The sequence below is a fragment of the Chenopodium quinoa genome, unplaced genomic scaffold (assembly GCF_001683475.1).
Source record: "Chenopodium quinoa cultivar QQ74 unplaced genomic scaffold, ASM168347v1, whole genome shotgun sequence".
NCBI classification, from domain to species: Eukaryota; Viridiplantae; Streptophyta; class Magnoliopsida; order Caryophyllales; family Amaranthaceae; genus Chenopodium; species Chenopodium quinoa.
The window spans coordinates 329,280-353,471 of NW_018745521.1; the positions used below are offsets into that span (position 1 = coordinate 329,280).

The window sequence follows — 24,192 nt, forward strand, 5'->3', positions numbered from 1 at the left end:
GATACGGAGAAAGGCCCCATTCTATCACAGGAATGGGGGATGAGGAATCGAATCTCCATCACTTGGGGGACCATCCCTCCATCTCATAAGATCCTCAATCCCTCCTGACTACATGCCCACAGTAGGATTGAATGATTAAAAAGACGGAACAAGTCATAGATCGTAAATTTGTGACTTATATGAAATACTCACATCACTTGTCAAGGGTAAATTCACATATATGTAGGGTGTTTGTAAAAAGTTCACATTTTCAACATATCGATTGTACAACTACTAATGCATATAAGTATGATAACTAATGTGTACAGAAACAGTAGCTTTTATAAGGTGTTTTTTTTTATTTATTTTGGGGGGGGGGGGGGGGTGGGGGTGTCCATAAGGCACGGCCACAATGTATAAACAAAGATTGTAATCTTGTTAATTAGTTTCTAATGCTAAAATCCATATATCAGCATATGCAAACATCACCAAGAAATGAATGCTTCACAGGCCTAACATAATTCCTCAGCTAATTCATCCCAATGATATAGGTACTTAAGAAAAACACAGTCAAGCCGAACTTTGTAAAGTATCAGGAAACATGAAAGACACTCCTCATATACACCGCATGATCTACAGAACCAAGTCTTAAAACCATGCTTACTTGCTGCAAAAATCATTCGGCTGAACTGCTAAAGCTGCATCAGCGTTTGAAGAATCATACTGCTTTCTGCAGCCAGGACAACGCCCATCTACCTCGAGTATCTTTTTGTGACAGAACAGGCAAAGCTGAAAACCACAAGGGCAAGGGAAGAAGCTCAAGTCTGTAACATCAAAATCCTCACAACAAATCGGACAAGCAGAAGGTCCACTCGAAAAGCAGTGTTCTGAAGTCAGCTGATTTTGATTATACTGCTGCAGCTTTGGAAGGCCAGGCAAACTTCTAGGACGATCAACATCATACAGGCTCCAAGCGCGCTGTTCCCTTGATATCGACAATTTACACCAGCAGATTCTGTTTCTGAAGCATGGTGTTCCATATCTGAAGTGTGTCTGTTTTCTGCTGCCAAAGCATCTGCCACTGCTTCCCAATCATCTAAACACCTATCATCCATTTCACAGCAACTACTAGAGCAACTGGCACTACTGCTATTGTGATATAATCTTCTGATACTCGAGCCATTCATCCGAGACACAGCATCATCGTTACATGATATCGGTATCTCATCCTTGTGTTTTCTTGCATTCACAGCCAGATTGTCCTGCATTGTGTCCCTCTCGTGGCCATTTGGAATGGATTGAGAAAGTTCGAATTCTCCACCAACATAGTCATCCACTGAACAAATTATAAGCCAAACGGAAAAAATACATCAAATCACCAAACATTATCAGCAAAACTTAAACTAATTTAAACCAAGAACATAAAATTGGCAAACCCCAGATATTCTATCCATCAAAATCAAAGTCCCACCAATTTATTTTTATTAACGTTGTCAAAGGAATCAAAATCCAACCTTTCAAAATCTCAATTCACATACATTAAAGAAAACCAAAAGAATTTTTGTAAAAAACAATCAATCATATTATCCAAATTTCTTAACATAACCAAGATCAATTATATGATCATCAAACCGTCTGATACAAGAATTTACGCGTTCACGTACCTTGAGATAATCTTTGATCTCTTGTAACATCGACCTTGTTTTGTTTTGATTTCCCATGTTTGCTCCCCTGTTTTTTTCCACAAAAACAATCATCAATTCTCTAAACACAAAAATGATCAAAATAAATACCCGTCAAAAACAAAAATGATAAAAAAAAAAAAAACAATTTTTTTTAACAAAAAAATCCCAACAAAAGAAAAAAAATAAAATAAAAATAAACATACCCTCTTCTTCTTGGAAGAGTTCCTGTAAGGCCCGCAAGCACGAGCATCAGAAATTGCATCAGACCTCATAATTCTGAAATTTCTGAAATCAAAAGGTTTCTTATTAATTTTTATTTTAAAAACCCCAGAATTTATTGATGAAGAAGAATATATTAGATTATTGGTAACGGTGAAATAGATTGAAAAGAAAAGAAAATTAAGAGAGAGAAAGGAGGAGATGATATAGCGCAGCACGAATGTTATGAGGCATTGAGGCCACAAAATTCGGGAGGGAAAAGAGAAAAACGAAGGACCCTTTTTTTTATAAAATAAGTAAAATAAAAAGAATGATTTATTGTGAATTACTTCATATTAACAATTGACATCTGTTACATCTGTAATCCCTCCGTTTTTTAAAACTTGCTCAATTTCTAGTTTTTTTACTATTCATTTGTTCTACTTTGACTAATGTTTATGATTTATATATAAGGAAAAATAGTCTCATGGATATTTGTTGGAATCGTCTCAATAAATAAATTATTAATTTTCAATTGTTAGAATTTATGTTTATTGATAATTAAAGATATTAGTGATTAAAGATTAGCATCGACATACGTGCTCCAGAGAAATGGAGCAAGTATTTAAAAACGGAGGGAGTACATGTGTTTATATACTTTGGCCGGGAAATAAATTCCCGTAGAAAGTTGTATTTATTTCCCAAATGAAATTCTTAAGGTTGCGTTTGGATACTCTTATTTCATTTCAAATAGTGAAATTCAATTCTAGATTTTTAATTGCTAGAATTCAATTCCAAGTCATTTGTTTGGGAAAATAAGAATTTGGAATTTGGAATTTTAAATGCTAATAAGACGTTTGTTAATACAAAGTATTTCAAATCCAGAATTTCAAACAAAGGCAAATTCTGCTAATAAAATCTCCACAAAAATACAACATACTTACATCAAAGTATTAATTCAAGTTCACTCACACCTAAACAAATCTACTTATCATCATCATTACATATAAAAATTAGACTAACTCTGTTAATTTGATACATTTTTTATCATATTGAACTCATCGAATCTATTTTTTTACGAACCTTTCACAACTCTTTGTCTTGTCCTTTGGAATTCAGACTTCTTGCAAGTTACAAAGCACATTGGTAGAGTTTATTCAAGTCAAAGATGCAGCCAACTTTGAGTTACAGTTGCAGAGCTAAATCAATTCTCGGAAATTTTCAGAATTAGGGAAAGTCAACAACAATAAATCATTTGATTGAAATATGCAAAAGCAAGCAATTAAGGCTAGTAAAAAATTGAACAACTACACTATTAGCTTACTAACAGCAACATGTCTAGAACAAAATTGCTCCTTTCTTTGCAGTGAACAATTGATCTGAACAATTAATTCAGGATTTTAGGTTTTTAAGATAATCTTACACAAATTTAGAAATTATCAAGAATGAAATAAACATTGCAAATCATATTAGATAAAAATTTACAGATCTATCAAAGCATGCATATAACTTCGAAAATCAATTGGAAACAAAATACATTATAGAAAGAAAATTGGGCCAATTTGAAGGAAAGTTAGGCCAATTTAAGGGAAAAAAACAAAATCTGAAGGAAAATCAGATATTTACCAAGAAGATCCAACAAAATAAAACATAAGATTGTAGAAAATAAAACCTAAATTTATCAAGAATCGATGTGGTTTCGCACAAATTCCTAGCAGACGAGGCGTGGGAGAGCGAACAAGAAGAGCGAGAAAGCGCATGAGAAGAGAGAGAAAGCACAAGGAGAGAGGAAGAAGATGCACTGTCGTTGTTTACGATGGATTTCAAATTATGAAAAATAGACTTAAGTTTTAAGTGGGTTGGAATTGGGCCAATTCCAATTCAAAATTTTTTGGATCACCCAAACAAGGTGTCTGATCCAATTCCAACATTTCAAATGAAATGCTCCATACCAAATACGTCAAGTTGTTTGGTTGTGACAATGAAAAGTTGAAATTCCTATGATTTTGAATGAGTAAGGGGGCCTAGATAATTTACTTCCTATATTTTGCGGGAAAAGGGAGTTTAAAGGCATAACAGTAATGCACAAACAAATACATATAATTGGCAATTTTGTAAATAATACAAATTAAAAGTACTATTGAGAGGTAAAAAGTACTATTGAAAGGTAGAAAGTATGCTAAACATTTTAAGTAGTACTTTTCATGCTCCCAGTAGTATTGAATACATGTCAGTAGTACTAATGAACAGTAACAATAGTATTACTGAGAAGTGAAAAAGTTTGTTATGTAAAATTAGTTGTGCATAATTGTTATGCATCACAACTTTCTCTTGTGGAAAGTGGAAATTCCCATCAATTTCAACTTCTCCCATTTTTATTTTTCTGTGTCAACCAAACAACTACCCAAATTACAAACTCCCATGAATTTTCACTACCCTCATTTTATTTTATCAACCAAACAACCACTTTTATAAAGTTATTTTCCAACTTTTTCTGTTGTTGATTATGTCTTCTAACGTTCGTTATTACTTTGATCAATATAATTTTTTTAATCTGTAAGGGGCACGTAAGGTTTTTTTTTTTTCATTACTATTTTTTTTTTTTTTGGAAACGCATCAGCATATATATTAATTAAGGGCAAAAGCGTCCGAGAGTACGCAAGGAGCAATTTCCGGAGGACAATGGTTGACCCATACTTGCTCAACTGCAAACAGTAAAACTCCAGCAAGATAATGGGCTACATTGTTACCTTCGCGTTTTACATGAGCCACACAAGGAATTAAACTCGCAACTTAATGACAGAATATCCTCTAGTACTCCATCTAAATCAGAGTAGAAAACAACAGCCTTTGAAAGGCGATTTACCAACTCTTGGCCAATCATGTTAAGTTTAATATGGGTTTTTTTAAGGGTAATGATATATGGAGTACAAAGTATACAGTTGTATGTATTGTAAAAAAGCAAAAGCTATTAATTACACCGATTGACGCGTGATTTTGGTATTCATTCCCAAATAATTACAGTCTAGGAAATATTGGGCGACGTTCGTTAGCAAGATCTTTGTAAAAATAGTACTCGTGTATATTTATTCCTTTTAATTATTAATAGGAATTAGTTATAATGTGACTTAATGTACACATATGACAACATACTTTGATTTTTTAAAGTAACTTTAGTACTTTGATAATACAATAAGAGAAGTCAATGGTCAACTATTTTTTCAAGGTAACTATTCCGTAGAGCAACACTTTTTATATACAATCGGCTGCACATAGAGGTAGGAACACCTAAGGATAGTTTCTTTTGCTTATTAATTAAAGATTTTAAATAAGCAAAAAAATGATAAATGAATACTACCTTGGGTGCATCTTGCGCCCTAATGTATATAATTTTTCTCCAAATGGCGAAAAATATAAAATTCATATGAATAAAACCAATCCTAAGACTTTAACCAATCAAATAATATAGGTGACATCTATTAACTATTATTAAAACAAAACATTGCTGACATTATCAACCCTCAAATTATCCTACGTGTCATTCTAACATTAAAAATTTCCCCCTCCATTTTCTATGTGTAATGTCATCATTTTTTTATTTTTTTTAACCTACACTATACATTTTTCTAAAAAAAAAAAATTACCACTCTTTTTTACACAAATGATAAAACTTTATTTTATGCTTAATAATAAAAATTAATTGTGCAACGCACGAGTCTAATCTAGTACATGTAATAAAATACTTGTAACTTAGTTAGATCACTTTAAAAAAAATAAATAAATTAGCATAGGAAAGTCACAAGACATAATATACGAGTATAATTTTAATGATGCACACCTTAAATTCGATTAATTGTTCCCTCAAAAAAAAAAAAAAAAAAAAAAATCGATTAATTGTAGATTTGTAGTCCTTGATATATATGCACAGAATGTCACTTTAATTTGGGTGATAGATTGATACGCCTGAGATTTGAATGACTGGTGAAAGTGACCCAACCTTTCTGTGAATTCTCTGCTATCTTCTAGAATATTGTAGAGCATCAGTTGCTTCCCTATTAACTCCGTACTTCACAGTTTGAGAATTTTTGCTAGCCCAATCCATTACAAGATCGAGCCAAAAAAATACAACAATATCAAATCCATAACCATGTTGATAGTGTAATTTGAACTAATAATGTGACAACATTACATTCGAGCAAAAGCAATACAAGCAGACTGAACAACGGCAAGACTGGAAAAAAAAAAAAAAATCCATATCATAAATGTCTGAAAATCTTGTCTCTACAATCTGTATACACTTACACCTATATCACTATCCAAAGGGTTAACTAAAGGTTCCACTTCCAGGAACCCATCAGACAGTGGCGCTACAGCTGAAGATTGCAATACCTATGAGAATTCAAGAAGATTACAATCTAGAGGAATTTATATAATCATACAAGTATTCTACAAGAGCATAAATCTTCACCAACTGTTTCTATGTACATCATCTCGGCCGAACCCTAAGCGCAGAAGGGTAAAGTAGACATCGTTCTCATAAACAATTGTGCTTTTCCCAGGAAAGATAAGATTTACCAAGGGGAGGTTCATCATATCAAGGAAATCCTTGGGTGTTCCACTTTACATATTGTTAGAACCTGTAAAAAGACAGCTAGAGATGTGAATATTGACATCAACTAGAACTTTGCACATCTTTTTGAGTGTACGTGGTTCAAATATTCGCTGCATCGTAACATTGTGAGAAGAACAGAAGCTAGCTATTAATATGCAAGATAAAAGTTACCTGAATTTTACAGCATCTGTACGAGTTGTAATTTACCGGCATGCTTCAGATAAAAACTTGTGGAATTTGTTTAACCTTGCCTGGTTTAGTCTTGCACAAAAATCTGATTGCGATCTTTTCCTTCTATTCTTTGCTCGGAAAAAGAAATCTTCTGTGTCTAGAACATAGGATATCTGTATGAACAGAACAGCAAGATCACACAAAGCAAACCAGAGATCAAAAGCAAAAATATATTAGCTGAATGGTATATCTGGTAGGATATCAAGTATGCCAGCCATACATGTGATCAACATTACCAATTCACAAAACTGAGTGGAGATGTCTTTCAAAGGCACAGATGATGGTAATCTCTCATTGCAAGTTGGGCTAATATCAATATCCTAACAACATCTAACATGAACACTGAAGCATGCTCTAGTAGCAATGCAGACGTCATCAAGCAAACAGGAATTTTTCACAAGGAAGTTCTATGAGAAAACATGGAGGAACAGATGCCCAGAATTAAATAAAAAAAGATAGTAATCAAATACTTATAACTGCATGAAATTAATTTAACAGACACACAGTTCAACTTGTGTGGCAGAAAAGAGTGGTATTTTCACCAGAAAGAAAATGAGATGTTACTCGAAAAGCTAACCAACAGACTGACAGAGCATTCCATGCACAAGTGACAGCAAAGTGAAACACACCTTGGAAGAACTGCAAGCTATTTTACATTCCAACCCATTAAATAACTGAATGCCCTCCATAGCTTTTGACGTGGCTAAATATTCATCAAGTCCAGTATACTTCTTTTTGTTCCTGCATCAGAGAGCAGGTGAACCAATGATAAAAGGACTTCCAGAGGAGATCAAAGAAGTAATATGCTTAACTTCAGAAAAATTATGTAGTTTAAAGAGCATCCCTCTACCCTCCTCCCTCACTCCAAACCCTCTTCCCAGATCCCAACCATAACGTCCTGTTTTAGAAATATGGTGAAAATCTTGAAATCGCCAGGCAATATTTTTTTTTATTTTTATTTTTTTAAAGATAAAGAACCATGAGAAGCAAGAACAAAGAAATTTGAAAACCATAGCAGAAGATAAAATATTTACGCCATCCCTATGGAAGAGCACAGATATATTTAGATCTAATTCTCAGTAATTAGCTATGAACATAGAAATAACTACCTCTGCAGCATAATTCCTTGGGATTCTTTTCTACTGGAGACAACTGAGAGAAAATCATTGTACAGATAAGCTGCAAAGTTAGGTTCTAGAGAAACTGCAACCATCTCAGGCTTCTCGTTTCCATTGTCCATCAACTGAATTGACAAGCGAGCAGGGAAAGAGGACTAGAAGCACAAAAATAAGTAAGTATTTTTTTTAAAAAAACACGGAATAGAAATATCACGAGCTATATGCTAAATACTAGTAAGAGCTGAGAATCAAAATCTTACAAACTTAAACCGGTAAATATTGTCTTCGTGCAGTAAAACACGTGCATTTTCATGATAGACTGAATCAACAAACTTTCCAGGTTTCCGTGATTTTTCGTACTCATACAGTTGGAGAAGCTTATTGTCCATCTCATCAGTTGCAACAGCTTGAAGCTGTATGAAAAAAAGATCAGAAAAGAAAACATTGAACGTAGTTCTTTTCCCCTTTTATCTTAATACAAAAAGATTGGGTCAGAGCATCATACCTGCTTTACAAGTTTATATATCAATTTGTCCAATGTAAATAACACATATGACTGATTTCCAAGAATAGCTCGGCAATCATCCTCAAACTTTGAATTATCAGATGAACCATCAAGCAGATAGTAAAGGGCTGTCATAAAACTGCAAAGAAATCAAAGTCATAATCTATCAAGCTCCAAATAAAAGATGATTCCATTGACTGTAGTATAAATGCTTCATTACCTAGAATATGGATCTGAAGGGCTAGAATCTTTCGAATTTCTCCACTTTGTTTCGGAGTTTGTTTTAGCAGCAAATAGCCTTTCGTACAATGTCTGGCACGACAACATCACAGATCAAGCAGCTCCAATTAGTTTCGTCAACAGAAAAAAAGTTAAGAGATGACTACACACGGTCCATTCGGTAGATGGTAATTAATGGCGGCAATAATTTTACATGTAAAATTTTAAAAATTGTCACATAGCAATGACCATGGAATATAACTCCATCCCCAAACATGTGTATTACGTCATAGATTCCCATTACCACTCAATACCACCTCTATAGTGGTAATGGTGAATGGGCTGTAATGGAAATTTATAAGGAAATAGACACATTATGGATGAACAAGTGTTATCAATTTATCATGGACATTGTCATGAGTCTACAAAATCATGTATAAATTCATTAGCATTACCACCTTTTATTAACGACTATCAAATGGGCCATTAGATGCAGAAGAAATGATAAAAAGAAATCAAGAGTAACAGGAACATGTTCTTACTCGATGGAGCCTAAGTAGGACATAAAAATTATCATTTCCGTAAAAAACTCTAGAATCTTTCTTCTCAATGTCTCGAGAAACCAAATATACATGTTTCGCAAGAGGCTTAACTGACGACAGAAAACGTTCAGATAATGGCAATGGGCTTGCATCACCACCTGAATAGTGCACTTCAGCTTCACCTTCACTCTCAGCCTTACCTTCAATCTCATCATGTTCAACATCTTCCTCTTCTTCGTGTTCCTCCCTAGAGCACTCGTCACCAGCAGATTCACTGACAGACATATCATCACCAGCCTCAGATGCATTTTCACTGTCCTCGTCATCAGCATCTGCATCATTTTCAACCCCTGCATCCTTGCCATTGCCAACTTGAGGATTCTGATTGTCTGTATTACGTTTTACTTGCCCAGCTTGTGTACCTGCCTCTCCATATGCCGCAGAGTTATCTTCGTCAATATCACCATTTGGTGACAATTCGCCTTCTTCTTTTTCAACTTTGGGTTGCCCAGTAGATTCTTCAAGGCGCTGATTCACTTTAGAGCCTTGGGTGAAGTTTCCATTGACCAGCGTGGCAGCTGTAGCATCCGTAGCCTGCTTGGCATCACAGGGCATTTGAAAGTCAGCAGAGAAGATAAACAAAAGACATGCGATCAGCTTCATAAAATAATATTATTCAATAAATGAATTGAATACAAACATGACGTACCATTGATCGTGCTTGAATAGCATCAATAGAACTCTTGGGACCCTGAGAATCTTCATCACCATTGTCTGGCTTCAATATGATTGATTGAGAACCTTCAAAATGTCAATTCTCAGTATCGTAAAAGCCATAAAAGTTACAATAGGTAAAGTATTTAAGTCCTTAACAAACATTGCACATCTATATAGTATACTGATGATAAGTACACTCCCTAAATATTTCAATTAGAGAAACTTAAAGCTTATGTCTGAGCATGATTCCAACCTGATGGTAGTTCTGTATTGCTTCTACTGTGGCGACTTTCTGCACCACTTTGAGGTGATGCACTGGAACTAAATAACCGTTCTGGTACTCTATCAGCTGCACTAACATCATTTAACGTCTTTGGCTGGGCATCAAATGACGAACCTTCTTTACCTACTGCATCTGATTCACAAAAACTAAGCTCTCTTGCTGTAGCATCACCATTAGTCCTAGAAAATTTTGCGGCATCAGCAAGTGAGTTTTCTTCACTATTTACATCCAATTTCAGCTGTCTAGGGTTCACAGTTGCAGCATCAGTTGCAGGACTCCCAAGCATTTCTGATACAGCACCATTTCTTGTAGGCCGTTGCCGAAATTTAACATCTTCAACACCTTCAGCAACATGAGTCCGAGACGTAATGCCAAGAATGGGCTCCAAGAAGGAAGTCCAAAGCCTCATCACTTTGTTAAGTTGCTCTTTGGTTGTCAAAACCTCCTCACAAGAAAACTTTATTAGTTTATACAAGTCTTCATGAACGTCACTATCATGATACTCAAAGTCAAAATGAGGGACCAACGGCCTTTTGTTTCCAGCAGCAACCGCCAAAAGCATGCAATCCTCATTTTGCATATTCTCTTTGATGTCTTTGATTTCTGCGATCAAGGCTGTTATAGAAAAGGTGTTAGAACAAAAGCTAAATTAAAATAAAAAGAAAAACAACTTTAATACTCGTATAGACCACTTCAAGATTTTTAGGAAATTGTGTTGTGCTTAAGCCTAAAATGCAGCTTGAATGTCTTAATGTTCCTTTTCATACTAAGAACCATACAGCAGGAATCACCAATACAAAACAGTAAATTTAAAAATGCAGACTAGCTCAATCTAATCTTTGTAATTTTAGATAAAACAACTAGATATAAGACATGACTATTAAAAAAGAAAAACATTATGAGAAGAACTAGATATAAAAGGCAAACACATTCATTATGAAAACCTTTTTTGTAGTAGAAATTAGCATTACAAAACAGTGAATTAAGAAATGCAGACTAGCTCAATCTAGTCTTTCAAATGATGTAGCAACTAGATATAAGACAAGTCAGTTAAAGAGAGAAAAAAAATAAATTAAAAAAATAAAAAATAAATAAATGGCCTGTCGAAAATAGTCCCCTGTTTTGGAAGAAAATCACCAGGGAGAATTCTCAACATACTTTCAAGCTATGACTTTTTAACTTTTCATAAACGGCTTTTTTAGTTAAGATCACTACATCAGTTGAGAAAACAAATTTGTAAACTGTCAGATGGATCTCTCTATCCTCCGTAAGAAACATTCAGAAAAGAGATCTTCACCAAGACAACATAGTTAAAATAAAACATGTTTAGAAACCTTTAACACAGGAAAGTTAACAACAGTCATACAGACTGACCACAGGAAAGGTCTGACAGAAATTCAGATCTAAGAACCATTCAGCCTTTCCTGACTGATAAAGTTATAAGTTCATCACTATTACAACAGAAGAGGAAAGGCTAAGTCTGGCAATTAAAAGGCTTTATTAACAAATAAAAAAATGAAACAAAAATACAATCCCTATGTAGCAGTCGATCTGCATTGCACTCAATTTTGAGGTGCGAAGGACAATTCAAGGATAGATCATGTATACAAAGCACCAGCAATAGTCTGAATACTAAAGTGCATCAAAAAAATTACTCACCCTTTGCACTCAAGTTCTTGGAATCTTGCTGCTTGAAATAGAAGCTTCTATGATCAAGTGACTTGTAGTGGTTTCTGGCATATATGTCAGCCCAAACCTTGTTAAAGTCTGTACGACACTTAGTCCACTCTTCTTGTTTCTGCTTAAGTCGAGTTAATATTACAGGCAATGCAAGAGCTTGATTTTTACGCAATATGTCCATCACATCCAAACCATGGTCACCATAAAGACGCTCTATGCACCTCAAATTAAGAGCTGTATGAGACAAAAGGAAAAGGAAATGCAAATTTCAAGTTTCATATAATAGAGTATTTTTAGTTCCAAATGGAGAGCAGAAAAAAAGACCATACGTGTAAAGTAGTCCTCAATACGAATAGGACCATCTGAGCTGATCATGTTACAATTAACATGGTTTAGTAGATCCTCCACATGTTTGGCAGTAGAGCTCACAGACTCCAGCAACATGTCTAACTCAAATCTGAACACAAAAGATAAAATTTCTGATTCAGAACAGAAATTTAGGAAGATGATATTGCAAGTTTAACCTAAAAGGCAAAAGTCAAAGTTCACAGAAACATCAATGGTAGATGGACCAACACAAGAGCTCACATCAAGTAAAAGCTTGTGGTGGCATATAAAAAAAAATATATATATATAAAAAAAAATAATAAAAAAAAAACACGGAAATTTGTAGATTGAGAACAGCTAATTTTAAAATAGAAATTGTAACAAAAAGATATAAATCAATACACTGCAACTGCTTACCTGTCATCTTCACATCTAAAAAGGCTTTCCTCATATTGGTTTCTGCGCATGTGTTTAAAGGAGTAGTCCTCACTTCCTGAGGTTACAGAGACCCAATAATCATTCAAAACCTGTGCACCGATTTCTGATCGTTGGCTTGCAGTTGGTATTGGATACTGTGGTGGGAAGAAAACCATTGTGCATTAGTGCACATCTCAATTAAACCAAGGGAAACAATAGCTGATAGGCATTATAACATACATCATCAGGTAAAAGTCGATAGCTTGGTGTGCAGCGTTCACAATTAGAAAGATCAAGTTCTTGGATCGACTTAGAAGTATATTCCCTATTAGGTTTTTCTTTAGCTGGATCTAACTCACGCTTGGGCCCTTTATCTTTCTCATCCACCCTAACTTGTCTTGGCAAATGTCCATCACTTAATAAAGACTCTGCAGCTCAAACCACATTCCATTAAACTCAATGATAGAATGAGTGCAATTAATAATGTAAATAATATACGAGGAATCACAAACAAAAATTATCCTCATGGATAATGAAGATTTTCAAACGATAACATGACCGCAGTTCTTCTAAGAGTCTGCCACACATTATGCTATGTATATCAACTCATAAAGAGATACAAGATAATGATTATAAATACTTACTTTTGCCTAAAACACCAGCAAGGAATCCTTCTGCAAATCGAAACAAGAAGTAAGAGGTAAAAAACCAGAGGAAAACACACACACACACACACACCACCAAAGAGAACTTGGGCTTGAGCACTTAAAATTCAAATCTTACCTAGATGATTCTCAGAACGCTCCAAAAATTCATTAAATCCCTCCATAAGATCTGGGTGCTTCCCCAGCAGATCAGCAACCTTAAATGATAAGCTAGAGTCATTAAAGATCTTAAAATTAAAGCAGTATCCCATTCAATACAATGTGACCCTAACTTGTCTTGGTTTCAGTAAGCATGGCCCAAAAAAAAAAAAAAAAAAAAGTTGAGCAGTTTCCTGTTGCCACAATCCTCCCTTCCCCACCCAAAAAGTAAAAAATAAGTTCCTCCACCTTTATGAGAACCATTCATTACAGTAGCCCAAATCTGTAAATCTTTACCATCATAAATCACCTGAAAAGAATTGTTTGATTTATGGCAGCTATGTCTATTGTGCATTCTTAATTTGATTACTTTGTAGCCAAGATAGTAAGGAGCATAAGATATATTTGGGACTTTTAATGGAAACTCCGTCTTCAATAGCAGACAAAAATTTTGGGAAATTGTCCCTGTTTGCAAAACATCTCTCTCTCAGAAAACACACACACACACACACACACTGTAATTGATGTATGTGAGAAAATTGAATTTTTTTTTCCCCCTTTCCATGGGAACTTAGTAACTTACCCATCAAAAAATGACACTGAATTGACCGACACAACAATTTAAGGCGGCCAACACCCTAGGTAGTAGACATTAAAAAAAAAAAAAAAAAAAAAAGAACCTTGTCTTGAATGAAATGTGGCATTGCAAATGGGGTCAATGAAGTAGATCAGGGGGGAAAAAGAAAAAAAAAAAAAAAAAAAGGTCATGTGGCAAAAGTAAATTAAACCTCAACCAACAAAACAAGCTCCACATTTGGGAGCGGGCCGGGTCATTTAATTTAGAGCTGAAGCATAAAAAGTAAAGAGCTTGATCAACCGTTTAGACTTCAGAACATCAAATAATATTAATTTATCTCAAGAAAACTAGAATACCTAGCAACTTGACCACATCTATCTAGCGAGTGGAAGTCAGAGTCATAATGGAAAATGCTTGTTAAAATTTAATTTCATCCAGACAACCCAATAACCACCCTACTGAACATGACTTTGGCTTACAGAGTTTTCTTTTCTCTGGAAATTAATACTGGAGACTGATAACAAGTAAAAGGCAGATGACTTAGAAGAATTTAGCAATTTGTAGATGCCTCACTAGGTAGGGTGGATTCATCATGGACATTAATCCTAGCGGCTGATAATTTCAGGATCCTTATGCCTCAGGTAATAGTCAAATGTGAATTCTACTCCTTTCTTGTGATTTGTAATCCAAGATAATATAACCATCAATATGAGCCATGCAATTATAAGACTTTTGGTCTACAATAACGTTTACAACCATAGAGCAAAGCAAGCAAATGTCTATAAAAGGACACAGCTCAAACCAGCTTCGAATGAATGTGCAGGAAATTATAATCCGGAAAACAAACATTCCCAATGAACAAAGATATCATGTTTCTTAAGCAAAGACTGATTAATACATACCAAACTTTGCAATTCACTTCGGGTGATTATTTCTGTAGTATATATATGCAAACACTTCAAGAATGCCTGATGATCATCTTCACTAGCCAGTTTCTCCTTGACCTTCTCAACAAAACTAAATGCTTCAGCATGCATGCCTAAAACAGTATCAATCAGAAGACATATCAGAAATCCGATGAGTTGAGTACTAAATATTACAAGTCAATTTGAGATAACAAGAAAAATCCACAAGTTTAGATTTCCACGTCAAGTCAAATTAAAAGATAAAGTGCAAAAATTCATCAGCAAATTTCCTATTTGTAACAGGGTTGAGTCCATCTAAAAAATAAATTCAATATTATCCAGCTCATATGAATCAAGCATGCTGGAATTAGACAATATAGCACATCTACAATCCAAGTTTAATGATTTGCATCTCTGTGAATTGAAGGACACGGATCATTAATAATATACACTTAAATATATATGCACAAGATCTGGAAAAGGTGCATGTGTATATCTATGAGAAAATTCTCCGACCCACTCTTACCTCTTTGTCACCAAAAAATAACCCCTAAAGTCATGGAAACCCCTCCAAATGACTGTACCAGGAATGTTTCAAAAAATGCCCTATTCACTGATCATTGAATTGAACAGTGACATTCCAATTTACAACTGTTATGAGTCAAACATAACACAACATTGTATATATAATCATCAAGGTATTAATAGATAATTCATCATGGAGATTTCATCACAAAAGCATCACATATATACTCAAGCTTTTATGTAAAAATGGAAATTAAAAATCCTTTATGAGGTTGAGGGCATTTTACAATAAATTAAGGCTTTAAATACATCCATAGCAATTTATCATTTTCTTGATGATCAAACTGGTATGAATGGTGCCCGTTTTAAGGCTCAAAAAGGATGAAGAAGCAATACAGGACAAGATCCGTCATACTTTTGGTCTCCAGATTAGAAGGTATTCTAAATGGCATAGATTATCAAGCACAGAATAAAACCTAGTTTTACAGCAAACTTAAGGCTCAGAAACAAAATCTTAATTAACAAACAGCTACAAACAATTAAAAGGTAATTGAGCTGAATATAATAGTATAACTCAGGTATCCCAAGGACTTGACACTATACTGACTAGCAAACAAAAACTAATACGAAGTGTATAAGAATCGGTGTGAGTGTGTTCAACAAATTGTACACTAAGTCATAAGTTCTACAAACAAAAACCAGTTGTGGATCAATGCCACATTTTAATGGAGCAAGACCTCTAGCATTGGCAAATAACTGAAATAAGTACATGCATAAGCATTGCAACGTATTTGCCACATCATTAGACATACTTTTCATAGCAGCTTTGTCATCTGAAGATGCCAAAAGGGAATTTGCTCCAAAACCTTCAACTTTGCGGGCAGGCTTTCTTTTGTCGGGAAGACGTTGGCTGTTGAAATCCCTATTGTTATCGTGCTCAGGTTCTCTATCATCCAGATCACGATTCCTCCTTTCACGATTATCCTTATCACGCTTCCTCTGATCCTTGTGTGATTTTATTGCCCCTCTATCTTCATCCAAGTCAGGGCGCTCAACACTATGATCATGCTCGAGATGGGAAGGGCCAACTCTATCCTTAGTTTCCTTACGCAAGCGCTGCTGTGATTAACAGATGATAACAATCAAATAGGACAATGGCATTTATGTACAATCATACAGCCAAAATTGAAATTAATTACCTTATCCAGATGCATCTGTCGTGAAGGCACAGCAGAGCTTCTTTCATCAAATCGAGGTAAACTACTTCGTATGTGCTGAGAATGGTGAACAGTTGCTGACGATGAATTATCAGGTAAGAATCTAGTAAACTCTTCTAAAAGATCTGGGTGGTCTTCAAAAAGTTGTGAAACCTGCAAAATAATTACAGACACAGAAGCAAATAAAATTAACAGCAATATAAAAGAAAATAGCCATGATATAATACTGAAGAAAGGCCAACAACTTACCTCATCATAAACTTCACTGATGTTTTTATGCTCCTTACGATACAAATTCAATATATCAAGGAAAGATTTATACACTTGCTCATCATTATGGAATCGCTTCTGCATGAGGAAGGATGGAGAGAGAGACTGTCAATAAGAAGCTAAAATGTCAAGCTTTAATGGACTGAAAAGGTATAAATGCCTACCTTTATCTTGTTGACAAAATTTATAGCCTCATCAAACTCCACAGCTTTTTTTGGTGGAGGCTCCTCATCATCCAAGGTAATCTCATAACCCTTAGGAAGAAAAGTATTAAATCCATAAATCAGGTTATTGTGCCCCTTGAATAGTTCCTTTACCCGAGCTATGACACCCTCGGTGTCAATTCTGCACATAATAAGAAAACCAATTACATTTTACAACTTTGCAAATGGAACAAACAGCCATCTATGTATTTCACTACGGTCACATACGAAATTACAAAGCTTAAACCTAGAATAGAATAAAAATCTTACCTTTGTGCCTTAAAATCTTTCATGACCTCAAGGAAGTGGTCATATTTATCCCTTTGATCCTGAAACATCTCTTTCACTTCTTTAAGATATTGAAGGGCGTCATCTGTTGTCAACTTCTGTCCAACGCCCCCACTTCCGCCATTGTTCTGAGGTTGCCCATATCTTCACAGAAACACAAAAAAAAATGTCAACCAAATTCATGCAAAGCAATCTCAGCCGAATTCAACAACCCTAATCATCTCATCTCACTTCACTCAAAACCAGGAAGAAAGATCAAGGCATGAGAGGGAAAAAAGTATCATGAAACTCCAAGCATGTTTCGCAGCCCTACAAGTCTTGAAGTCCCAATTAACATAAATGTGCATCCCTCTATGCTCTCAAGAGTAAGCTTTACAAAATTGTAATCATAACCATAAAGTTCACCAAAATGAACTTTAGGGTTCTGCTAACCAAATTACCATAATCTCCAAAATTAGGTTCCAAACTTAACAATTCCCAATTGCCAATAGAAAATTTAGCACAACCCTTGTTTCAAATTAACAATTTCCACAACATGAATTTCCCACAATAACATGATCAACAATACAATTAAGCAAAATTCAATTAAAATAAAAACTCCCAATTTAGAAACAGAACAAATTATGGAAAAACACTCACGATTCTCCTCGAGAAGCACCAAAAGGTCGTTTAAATTGAGAGCCAGCAAAGCTCTCATCTCGTAATCTCTTCATTTCTGCAAATAAACCAAAAATCATCAAAAAATCGCAAAATTTACAAACCCCATAACCATAATTTGCTCAATTATTCAAGAAACAATTCTTAACCTTTCTGTTTCTCCAATGATTCAGCAAACAAAAAACAATAGCAAAATTGGGTATTAGATCTAACCCTAAAAGAGTATCAAAGAACACTTCACAAACAATAAGATCACCAACAAAGCAAAACCCCAATTGGGTAAAAATCACTTAGTTTAATTTTACAACACAACCCCTTTTGATTTTTCAGAGTAATTTGTGAAAATTTGCAGTTGTTTTTCAAAGTATTTGCTCAATAAACCAAGTTGAAATTGGAGTTTTGAAAAATTTAGTTCGAAGCAAAAAACAGGTGAATGTAATATGAAGAAGAAAATTGGTACGAAGTTGAGAGAAGTAGAGAGAGAAAATTAAGGAAGAAAGGCTGAAGACGAGCGAAGAGTTCTTTTTATTTTGCTTAACAAAAATTTCTTACGTGATGTATTCATGTATTATGAGTTTATAAAAAATAAAAATAATGTTGTATACCCAAGTCAAATATTTATAGGGGTTTTATATTCCAATTTTGATTTTGAATTAACAAAATATAATTATGATTATGAGCATTTTCCTAAGTTACTAAGGAAAAATTATAATCTAATAAAATGCTCATGATACCTTTCCCTAAAAAAAAAGGAAAAATTATACTCTAGCTAATATTTACATGCAATATATTCTCATATACCTAATACGTAGTATATACGAGGTATATATTCAAAAAAAAAAATATATACGAGGTATATCAAATATATGAAGATATTGTATATTGTGCAGTTGTGCACCATATTAGTCTGAAGATGTATATCGAGAAAATATATACTCTTCGTAGTAATTATCATGATTGTGTTTATCAAGAAAATAAAATCATTATTATAATATGTGATAGTGTAAATATAACGTCAATTATTCTAAGACTTCTAACCTTAAATAATCAAACAAGCTTAGATAAACCTAATAAATTTCACAAACATATTACTCCATAATAATCTATCTACAAGTTAAGTTTATTAAAGTATTTATTAGGTCTAGTGGTTCGACATGGCTTGGAAGTCTCTAGTTGGATTGAACACTCGATTAGCATAGCCTTTTACCCTTATTAGCTCATGGCCTAAATCTACCAGAAAAAAGGCCTGCAAAATTTGGCCAAAAATGATTTGATCATATATGTTTACCTCTATCGACAAATTTGCATGTATTTATTAAAGAATGAAAAAATAATTAGTGCTTGTTTGGTTGGAAGATATTTTCCTTGGAAATGGAAATTCCTAGGCAATAGCTAAAATATGTTCTGTTTGGTTAGAAATTTTCTAGGAAATAAAATTTCTAAGGGAATTGTAAATTTCTACATAGCATGGAAAATAACTCACCAAGCTCCCCCCCCCCCCCTAGGTGAGTGAATTCGTACCATGCATAGGAAGTTATTTCCTAGGAAATACTAATTTCTATGATGTCAACCAAACACTTTTTTAAAAAATTTATACAATTAGCAAGGGAAATGATTTCCCATGGTATATGATTTCACGAGGGAATTTATTTCCCATGTTGAACCAAACAAGCACTTATTATAAGACTCAAGCTACATGTATGGTCCATCTAAAGTTCAAATTAAATAGGATAAATATTGATAAGGGTTACCAAGTACAAATTACAATTAAAATAAGTTTTAATAAGTTTAGATAAGTTCAAATTAATTATGTTAAGTTCACATAAGTAATTGAAAATCAGGTAAAGTGAACACACCCTTAATCAAGACCTAGTTTTTTTTTTTGTTTTTTTGTTTTTTGTTTTTTTTATAACTATTGAAAATATATACCAAACTTGTATAGTCTAAGTCTTAAACCAACTATAATGGTTCGGGCAGATTTCGGTCCTACACTAGTCCAATCTACAAGCCTTGAATTTTCAAACTTTTAGTTTTTGACCTGGTTTAGTTTATTTGTTTTGATTTCAACGGATGTCATTTTAATTAATTCACTTGTTATTCTTATGTTTCACGATAAAAAATATAGCTGATTTTAATTGAACACTAAATAATTATTGACTATTTAATAGAAATATGCCTATATATTAGTGCTAAAAAGCACTAACTTTTATGAGGATCGCATTGACATCACTTCAATACTAAACCAAAGTTGATTTACTAGGTAGGATCAGGTGCTACATGAATGATCTCATAGCTTTGTTAGAAAAGACTTATACTCAACTATTGCCTATCTTTTAACGCCATGTTGACCTTTTGTGATCATACTTTTAGTGATTTTGGCAATAATCAAGGGGCAAAATTAGGGGGCTCAATTAGTCAAATGCTCAAAGAGGAGAAAAAGTTTTGTCATTTTTAGATTAAGATTGTCCCCCAATGGATGGTTTGCCAGGTTGGGGGCTAGCCGGCTAGGAGGACATTTTGTAAAGCATAATTTACTTCGTAACTTTGAGGTAAAAGTAAAACAAAGTAGTGTAAGACATACCTATCAAAATCACATTCAAAGTTGATATACTGCTACTCTGCTAGCATGTTGTTTTTTATTTTCTAAGGTCACATAATACTTCAAGAAACCTACTCATCAATCAATATGAAAGAACCCGAAGACACCCAAGTGAAATTTTTATTACATTAAAATTCATTAGCCTAAGAATAAGGTAAATAAGAAGATCAATTTTTCCTATTTCAATGGCAAAAGAATAAAAACAATGCAAGAAACACTGTTGGTGACATTTTAGATGATAAATTTTCATTAAGTATATGCTATTAATTTGCCTAAGTAGAACAGCTTATAATCTTGCACTTTAAAGGCTTTTTTTTCTTCATATTTTTACAATGAAACCTTGGCTGTTGTAAAAAAAAAAAGAGAAAAAAAAAAAAAAAAAAAAAACAATGAAACCTTGAAAAAGCACGAAAGTAAGAGCATAATAAGAAGTTTACAATTTAGCCACCAACTTTCACTATTCAAAAACATTCCATTGTATAATAAAGTAGGCTGTAGAAAGATAGGAGTATAGGACTAAATGACTAATGCCAAGAGTATCTTTACAACCCTACACCATGATTACCATCAATTTTCAAGTATTAACCAAGGAGGAGCTTTAAAAATGATTCATGAGATGAACTAAGAGGATCCAATCCTTTATGTTTAAGGGAAAAATAATCCTCTCTCCCTCCTTCCTCTCTCTTCTGCCCTTCTGTATCACAGTCAAGCTGCCGAGATCAATGGGGTAAATGTTTGACAGTGGTGGTGATTGGTGAACATAGGTGTTGTTTATGGAGGATTGGTCATGGCCTTACTGGTAGTAAGCATGTAGCAGTTTATTCTCTCTAGTAGTACAAATATAGGTGGCACGTGGCAGTGTCATGGTCGCCATGATAGCACTGGGGGACGGAGATTGATGTGGTGGTATGGGAGTCAGTGTGGTGGATTAGGGAAGACCAAGGGTGTGCAGCGAGGTTACCATTTTGGATCAAACTTGTAACATGTCTTGTTTGGGCGACAGAATGAAAGGGGCAAAATGACCAAAGCAAGCAACATATAGAAAGTCAGAGAGCTGCACTTGCAGCAAGACAGCACTTGATAAATTCCATAGACACCTTGAATTTGTCCTCCATCATCTAAGTATGACTAATTTCACAACTAATGAACACAAACGTATCCGAATCCAAGAACAAAGTAACAATAATGCTAGAAGTAAAGTCAACACAGACCCTGTTGAGGAATGAATACAGCCAGATTCACCTTCCACAACAAGAACTCGGGAAGTCAGTAATTACAATGGTATGGATAATTATAAATTATATACACAAGGCAAATAGTCATAACTATTACAAACGCATGAGAAAGAGTCCTCACATTTCCATGGCTAAGAACAAACACCAAAAATCTGATGCTCAGATACATATCTGATATCCACTCGTGCTCAGTGTAGCGCCTCTTGTTGTGTAATTTGTCTGTACTCTATACTAGCTATAATTCAGAAGAAAAATTAGACAGCAGGAAATCTGTACAAATCATGTCATACCATGTTATTTGATAATTGGTCGGTATTAAACACAAAGTATAATTTTCTGTGTCACTGAATTTACAATAAGACTAAACATGTGCAAATTCTAAGATCAGAATTTATACATCTATATTACCAAGCAACAAGACCTGCAGGATGTCAAAAAACACCAACTTTTCTTCCAGAAGAGGGTTCCTTGCGCTATTGACTCTGATTTTTAGCAGGACCTATAGTATGATTAGTATCCATGTTTTCAAGTTGGTGATCTGAAGTACCACCTATCCCATTTTCAGTACCTCGACAATCTAGGATCACTGGTTGACAGCTATCTTGCCATGTGAAAACAGCCTTGTTACCTCCTTGACCTTGACCATCAACAATACTCATAGACTGATTCTCTTGTTGAGGAAAGCATGGAACTTGAGTCTGACACTGCAGTCTGTTTGCTTTACTACTAGTAGACTGAAAACCAAATTCATCACCTTCTTTGAAACTAATAATATCAGTGTTAATACTGCAATGATTCTGAAACAAAAAAGTCTCAGTATCAATCTTCCTGCGAAGATCAACCAGCAGAGCCCTCAGTCTCAGTACCTCAGCCTCAAGAGCAGCCTGCCATTGAAGCTTCCTAACCAAATGCTGATTCAAAACACGAAGTTTCCTGACTTCTTCTTCCAAATAGGCTGTATGCGCCTTCTTTTTCTCTCTGTACTTCCTAACCGCCTCTCGATTACCTAAAGGCCTTCTAGCCTTCAAAGACGAGGTCTCACACCGAGTTTTGGTATCTTCCTCTGACGAAAAAACCTGAGTATGAGTGTGATAGCATGTATGTGTATGGACTGCATCAGGACCATGTGGGTTACAAGTATGAGTGTGTGTACAAATTCTTGTTTGCTTCAACAATTCATCAAATAATGAATCAACTGACGCTGATCCTCCTGGAAGACTAATATCATCATTTTTACATGTACTTGAATTCTGTAACAAGGAAGAATCAGAAGGCTCTACTTCTCCATCATCCATGTTCTATCTTTTGGTTGGGGAATTTTATCAATCAGGTGGTGTGCGTCACTGAAATGGGCACAAAATTACACACCAAAGCATCAATCTTTTTGTGGGGTTTATATTGGATTAATCCAAATCTTCTCCTAAGTGAGCCCTAGTTGACCAAAATTACAATAGTGAAAGAAATGGCCAAAATTGACTTTACAACCAAAGAATATATGCTAAAAGATGGAAAGCAAAAATCCTTAATAAGAACATAATCTATATATAATTTTGATTGATTGCACGAAGCATATATTCTCAGAAACAACCCACTAAAATTAGAAAGGACCCCATAATTGAGAAGATATATTATGAGGCCCTTTAATCTTAATCAACAGAAAATAGGGGGTTTTAGGGTGAAAATTGAAAAAATTTGCCAACTTTTTTGAGATTTGAAAGTACCCAGATGAAGATACTTCACTATCATTAAAGAATTTTAAGCAAAAAAACAAGATTTTGATGAGTTGAGAATCCAACAAGTGTTAGGGAGAATCGTTTCTAATTGTAGCAAATAAAAGTTGAAATGAGAAGCAACCAGAAAGATTACCTTTTTGATGGAGGAAGAGACAATTTTCAAGGAAAAAAGAAGTATATAGGCACTACTAATGCAAGTTAATAAAAAATGACAAATCATTATGAAAAAAAGTAATAAAATACTTCCTCCATTCTCTTTTATAGAGTAAATGCCGTGTGATAGTATATTATATACAGTAATAGGTTACCGATATGAAATGTCTATGCATCCGAGAGTGTACGATGATCATTATCTACTAGCAAGAGTGACAACATTTCCTTTTAAAAAAGGTATTAAGTCATTTTCTAGAAAATGATTAATTAAAATATAGAGTAGTTACAATCTTTGGTGTTTAATTAGCCAAATTCTGCTAAAGGCAATAAGCAGGTGGAATTGTAAGAGCTTTAGCAAGTTGTCAACCAAACTTGCGCAAGTTTTGTACTCTTCCTTGTTGAATCCTCTCGTTTAGTAACATTTTCAAAGTCAAATTGTAAAATTTTATGGCCTTTAAAGAACTACAGTACACTTTTATTCATTTACATATATGCTGAATTAAAATACAATACA

At 34.3% G+C, this 24,192-nt stretch overlaps 3 protein-coding genes across 5 annotated transcripts; all 3 read right to left on the reverse strand.

Annotated features, from left to right (window-relative positions):
• Positions 1-274: 274 nt before the first annotated feature.
• Positions 275-3,677, reverse strand: LOC110715277. The gene is made up of 4 exons (XM_021893841.1): positions 2,946-3,677; positions 1,868-1,949; positions 1,644-1,710; positions 275-1,315 (listed from the first exon to the last, which is right to left on the reverse strand). Exons 2-4 carry the CDS (start codon positions 1,934-1,936, stop codon positions 873-875), a joined length of 579 nt encoding a protein of 192 aa, XP_021749533.1. The 5' UTR covers positions 1,937-1,949; positions 2,946-3,677; the 3' UTR covers positions 275-872.
• A 2,417-nt stretch (positions 3,678-6,094) lies between these two features.
• LOC110715288 (paired amphipathic helix protein Sin3-like 2) lies at positions 6,095-18,512 on the reverse strand. 3 transcript variants are annotated; one of them, XM_021893854.1, is made up of 24 exons: positions 18,172-18,512; positions 17,941-18,016; positions 17,284-17,445; positions 16,975-17,155; positions 16,790-16,888; positions 16,523-16,693; positions 16,136-16,442; positions 14,796-14,932; positions 13,297-13,375; positions 13,158-13,187; positions 12,754-12,941; positions 12,514-12,668; positions 12,099-12,226; positions 11,749-12,003; positions 10,060-10,704; positions 9,799-9,890; positions 9,090-9,683; positions 8,549-8,640; positions 8,329-8,467; positions 8,084-8,236; positions 7,815-7,978; positions 7,335-7,446; positions 6,646-6,818; positions 6,095-6,499 (listed from the first exon to the last, which is right to left on the reverse strand). In XM_021893854.1, exons 2-23 carry the CDS (start codon positions 18,012-18,014, stop codon positions 6,678-6,680), a joined length of 4,098 nt encoding a protein of 1,365 aa, XP_021749546.1. In that variant the 5' UTR covers positions 18,015-18,016; positions 18,172-18,512; the 3' UTR covers positions 6,095-6,499; positions 6,646-6,677. The 3 variants fall into 3 exon arrangements, with proteins under 3 accessions (XP_021749546.1, XP_021749547.1, XP_021749545.1); XM_021893855.1 differs by having other exon boundaries at positions 16,136-16,439; positions 18,108-18,512; XM_021893853.1 differs by having other exon boundaries at positions 18,108-18,512.
• Positions 18,513-22,061: 3,549 nt separating this feature from the next.
• Positions 22,062-23,755, reverse strand: LOC110715294 (basic leucine zipper 23-like). The gene has a single exon (XM_021893862.1). The coding sequence runs from the start codon at positions 23,085-23,087 to the stop codon at positions 22,266-22,268; it is 822 nt and encodes a 273-aa protein (XP_021749554.1). The 5' UTR covers positions 23,088-23,755; the 3' UTR covers positions 22,062-22,265.
• Between the last annotated feature and the right edge of the window lie 437 nt (positions 23,756-24,192).